The following is a 6,000-nucleotide window of genomic DNA, read 5'->3' as shown; positions in this document are numbered from 1 at the left end:
TTTGATATAAACCTTCTTAAAACTTAACAAACAAAACAATTTGAGACTTACAATACAATATCAAGTTAAATCACATCATCAATATTAAACTCATTCCCTCTTAATTTTGAAAAAATTACAATAACATTAAATAATTAAAAACATCTATAATATTAAAAAAAAAAAAACTTGTACATCTCATTAAGCCCTTTAATATGCTTGTCATCAGCATGCACATCAATTAACATCCCAATTTGCCATCTTTACCGTACTGCAACTCAACAATGTTGAAAGCTTGTCCAAATGCATAAGACAAACTACTTGTCACACAAAACTAATCATAGAAACTACTAATAGGCAATCAGATTACACAACCTAAAAAGCTCAGATGGCTTTTTAAATAATTAGTAAATACACATATATAACATCTGTGTACTGTACACAACTCCTCAAAAGTAAATACACACCTATGTAACATCTACGTATGCACTGTACGCAACTCCTCTTATCCATTTTTCCAACTCCTTGCAAAATCTCACAAGCACTAACATTTAACTTTCCTATTCACCCACTACCTATATAAACGGTGCTATAGATACGTTAACAATAACTAGATCGAAACGTTACTAAGTTTAAAAGCCAAAATTACTGTCCCATCGGTCCTGTTTGATATTAACCAAGCAAGACAAAACTTGGCTCATACTTGGACGTTCCTCTGGCCTTTCCTTTGTGCACAGCAACGACAGCTTCAACAAGTTGATTATCTTCTCTCTTTGCCTTTCGGACATGATCTCCGTAAGTGCTGGATCAACAAGCGCAGCTACACTCTCACCATTCATACCAACTTCTACCCATTGACGCAAATTCACTTTCTCACTGCCCTCAGATACCAAACCTATAGTTGGTCTTCTGCGAGTCATTATCTCCATGAGGATTACCCCAAAGCTGTACACATCCACTTTGGAACTCACCTCCTGCTCATCAATAACTGCAATCTCTGCAAATACACAACGAATATCAATCTCTACCCTATACAATCATAAATATATCTATAGTACTTAGCGACAAAGCTATAATCTTTACCTGGTGCTATGTACCCAATGGTTCCCTCTGAAACCGCCCTGCTTTCTTGCTGGAGATGACTCCATAGTATGACAGCAGTGCCATAATCACTCACACGGACTTCGTTGCCTTCATCCAGGAGAATATTGGTGGGCCTCAAATGGCAGTGGACGATAGGAGAGGCACATAAATTGTGCAGATAAACTAATGTCTGGGCTGTGGTTATGATTATATTCAAGCGCATCGTTAAGTCCAGCGGCTCCTGGACACCATGAATGGCCGTATCCAGATTTCCGTTGGGCACAAACTTGGTAACCAAAGCCACAAACTGCTCACCTGGCAGAGAACTTCCGATAACTTCCACCAGATTGCGATGACGAATGCGACTTAATACATTGAGATCACTATTTAAAAACTGTTCCAACTTCGTTGAATACTCTATGTTCGATATTGAATTCTCTATATTCAATATCTTGACAGCGATCCAACTTTCGCTCTCTAAAACAAAGGAAACGAAGAAAGGTCGGGCACCTTTGTAAACCGTACTGATTCTGCCGCTTCCAATGATGTTATCAGCATTGAATGTATCGGTCGCTTGCTCCAGAGACTCCTTCGAATATTTAGCGGCCTGTCCTGCTGAATTTACTGTAACGACCCGAATTGGCTCAGCATAACTCTCGAAAAACCCCAAATCCAGCCGCTTCCTCCGTCTCCTCTTCTTATGCCACAGACATAAGAAGTATATCAGCAAACAGAGGAACAAAAACGCTGCAACCACCGAGGAAGCAACAAGTGCTTTGTGTCGCCTACTGTGATGAGAATGGATAGGTACTCCTTCAGGGACGGCACCAGTTACTAGGATTAGCGCTAAAATCAGCAAGAGCAAAGAAGAAAGGGGTAATGCCATGATTACTGCAATTTCGTTCTGCAATAAAATTTACGACGAAGTGAATATATAGACAATTGGCTTCTCTAACTTTAGAGCGGCCTTACTTTGGAGATAACGATGTAATCAAATGCACAGTAGTTTACTCTTAGAACTACTAGCGAAAGATGGGTTTCGCTTGTGACCGTCGATCCAAAACGGTACAACGCGAAATCGACAGCACATTTGGCACCCAATATGCTTTTGCTATGCCAGAATATTAATTTGCTCTGCTGCACCGAAAATTCTTTGTAAATATGGGTAAGCACAGCGTTGTTTCACTCGCTTTATACCTTAAATTTCATGAAAGACGTGACTAGCTTTCAATTCACTTTTACTTTGAATATAAATATAAATCTCATCCTTGGGACCAAAATGTTTTGAAAGCAATTGAGAAAGAAACCCGCATTATCATAAAGAATTTCAAAGCAAAAGCAAAAACAATTAAAAAGAGAATGAGTGGAGGCTTATCTACAAAACTGCAGGCCAGGCTAGTGATAATGATGCATAAATCTGTGTACCGAACCGCGTGAATGAATTAAATTTGATTAAACCACAAAACAATACGATTTTTTTTACTTTTCTATGATTCTGATGTATAGGATCTTTTTAGGTCTAAAATAAATTGTAGGGATGGCACAGAAATGCAAGTGGTGTTACTACTGAGAAGACACAAAGCTACAAGGACATGTCCACGGGCTTTTCACATCCTTAACACTACCTATAGTATTGTACAATCCACATTGACAACCATCATAGCATTTGAATATAATCCATCGTATCTGACTAAATCTTTAGGCCGTACAATCTGAGTGAATCTTATCTGCCGTGAGATATTAGCGTGTCGAGGAAGTAAAGCATTTTCTTTACTTTTTCTGTCTTACTGATATAAAGGAAGTAAGAGTACGTTCACGTTCTTGTAAGTCGTGGCCACTAGACTGGAATTTGGCTGTCGTGTAATTCTACTTCGATTTATATGTAAGAACGGAAGTAAAATCTGAGTGAAAACTTATCTGCCGTAAGATATTAGCGTGTCGAGGAAGTAAAGCATTTTCTTTACTTTTTCTGTCTAACTGATATAAAGAAAGTAAGAGTACGTTCTTGTAGTCGTGGCCACTAGACTGGAATTTGGCTGTCGTGTAATTCTAGCTCGATTTATATTTAAGAACGGAAAGTGAAAATCTTATCAGAATGATTCCATCTGTTTCTCATAATCAGGATTGTCATGTCGTCGACAGAGACGATTCCTTACTAATGGTATAGCTTAATGTGCCTAGCTTAATGTTGCCCGGTGTTACGTGAAATCTACTGTAACATCCCAATGTCCTTTATTGTTCACTATAGTGATGAAATAAAAGTACCAAAAACTTTCTCACGAAGTTTTAAATGGCATAGACTCTATTGAGTAACCAGTTTTTAGTTATCCATAATTGATTCCAAGTTTATGAATTACCAGTGATTCTAAGCTTATAGCATATTAATCTCCATTTCAACATTATGGTAACGTCTGACTCAGTTTTAAACTCGGAGATTAATTACCAAAAGCTTTTTAACTCGGGTTTAAACTTAGAGATTACCAATGATGTGACTAAACAGTTTTTAGTTTTTTTTTAATATTGCATATTAATTACAAGATTTTGTTTATGGAGCATCAACATGAGATCAATATGATCAATTGTGGAAGAACTTAGAAATCTACTTTTAATTAGAAACAACCTTCATATTGGATGCTAATTATGGAAGAGCAAGAGTCACAACTTAGAATTCCACTCTAGATATTTTTATGGGAAATTGAACTTGGGTTTCAAAAGTAAAAACCCAAAATTTTAACCAATTAAGCTCAACCTCTTGGACTATTGGATTGATTTTCATACTTTGTATAGATGTCATGTTCTAACTAAAGTGTAATTTTGGATTTCAAAAAATAATAATAGTCTAATAATAATAGATAGAAAATAAATGAACCAATATCAAGGTATTGATGATGTGCCCATGTCATTGGAGATATAGGGATTTGTTGATACAGATTGCGTAGGTGACTTGGACAGTCAAAGGTCCACTAGTGGCTATGTATTTACTTTATTTGTAGGAGCAATGAGTTGGATGAGTAAGGGGCAATCCACAGTTGCTTTGTCCAACACTGAAGTATAGTATATCGCTGCTATTTATGCTTCTAAGGAGGGAGTATGATTACAAAGACTTGGTATTGGGATTGATTTTATTTGCAAAATTGTGAGGATTGGATGTGACAATTAGAGTGCAATATGTTTGGGCAAGAATCCTTTGTATCATGCTTGTACTAAGCACGTTGATGTTCAATATCACTGTGCAAGAAATAGTTGATAATGTTAAGGTCTTGATAGAAAAATGACACTAAATTATTCTCTTAAGTCAGTGACCACAAAAATGTTTTGTTGATGCAGGAAGCTCATGGGCTTTGATCACTATACTTGATTTAATTTTGCAATCAGTGATAACTTTAAGAAACCCCCTCTTAAAAAATTGTATAAAATCTTGGCAAATATTTAAATTTTTTAAAAATAATAATAATTTTTATTGGCAAAACTTTCCTTTTTAAAAATAAAAATATTAATTTTATTGGTGAATTTATTTATATCAATTTTTTTTTGTAGAAAATATTGGAGAATCTTGGAAAATATTAGGAGTATGCATTAATTACTATTGCAAATCCTTTCATTTTAAAAAATAGTTCTTTATAGAAAAGTAAAGGCTTGAAGGTGGAAATCATTAATGAGTTTAAGGGGTAGACTCTACTTTATTTAGTTTCTACCATTAACTTAAAATAATCTAATAGCCCTCTTTGTATTTTGTGAGATAAAATATATCAACAATTTGTAATACTCATGGGGCCAAAAATTGCTTTTACACCATTGATTTTCTTTGAGGTCAACAATTCAAAAGCAATTTCAAACCCTACAAGCATTACAACTTGTAGGTATAATTTACCTCATACAATACAATGAAGGTCATTAGATTATATTTTATATCAATGGTGACAACTAAAGATTGTTGATATAACCCTAAAGTTACTAATAATTATGATATATTATTGGCAAATTAATTTAGATTTCTAGAATAAATTATAAATTGTTAGCGAACCTGATCCAATCATGTATTGAATATTGTGGGGAATCTTTGAGTTAAAAAAATTAATAAAATAAATTCTTTGGCATTTGAAATAACACTAAAATAAAATTTGTAAAAATGTGGCAATATGGGTCACCTTAAAAGTTGAACTTATTACCCAAATTTTGATTCCCAAATTTCAAAAAATAACCAATTGGTGGATATTAGACACTAAAAATTTCACTGATTGCAATGTATAATTTCAAGTGGGAGAATGTTAGGATAAGGTGACATTAACCTTGCAATCCTAAGCCATTCATATTTCTCCATGTTTTTCGGAAAGTGTTCCTTAGGACATGTGAGGAAATATTAAATATTTGTACTTTATTTCTATTTGTAATTGCATTTTCAAGAGTTGAACATGAATATATGACCAATATAAATCAAAATAGATGTAATACGTTGCTTCCCATGCCCATCATGAGATATGAAGGCTCATGCATAAGTAGATCAAGTTTTGGAGGAGAAAAGGTGTCCATTCTAGGTTCTGAACAATCATCACAAGCTTTAGAGCACTCAAAATATGTAAAGACTAAGTGTATTTGGGTTTGGTACGCATGAGCAGTCACTTTAAGAGTTATTTGTTAGATTTATTGTGTTTATTGGCTATTCATTCTCCAAGGCATGGATTTTTTAAAGTGGTTTTGGCAACTTATTTAGGGAAAACAATAGTGGTTTTTCCTCTTCCATTTAACTTTAAATTGGAGCCAAGGAATAGTTGTTTAATTATTCATTAGTCATCATTTCCAAGTATTTCCAAGGTCATTTGGAGAAGTGTATTATTATGGTGTTCTCTCTTTTGAAGAATAATAATTTACTTGCCCTTGTTCTCTAGTGATTTTTTTTCCCATAAAGGTTTCTCCAGGTAAATCTGATGTCTATTTTGG

At 34.6% G+C, this 6,000-nt stretch overlaps 1 protein-coding gene across 1 annotated transcript; it reads right to left on the bottom strand.

Annotated features, from left to right (window-relative positions):
- Positions 1–345: 345 nt before the first annotated feature.
- LOC131073461 (LRR receptor-like serine/threonine-protein kinase FLS2) lies at positions 346–2,180 on the bottom strand. The gene is made up of 2 exons (XM_058009896.2): positions 1,063–2,180; positions 346–976 (listed from the first exon to the last, which is right to left on the bottom strand). The coding sequence occupies exons 1-2, from the start codon at positions 1,946–1,948 to the stop codon at positions 612–614; spliced, it is 1,251 nt and encodes a 416-aa protein (XP_057865879.2). The 5' UTR covers positions 1,949–2,180; the 3' UTR covers positions 346–611.
- Positions 2,181–6,000: the final 3,820 nt, after the last annotated feature.

This window comes from Cryptomeria japonica, chromosome 7 (assembly GCF_030272615.1).
Source record: "Cryptomeria japonica chromosome 7, Sugi_1.0, whole genome shotgun sequence".
In the NCBI taxonomy this organism is placed as follows: domain Eukaryota; kingdom Viridiplantae; phylum Streptophyta; class Pinopsida; order Cupressales; family Cupressaceae; genus Cryptomeria; species Cryptomeria japonica.
Note: the sequence above shows the minus strand (reverse complement) of the source record. Positions and strands in the feature narration are given on the sequence as shown.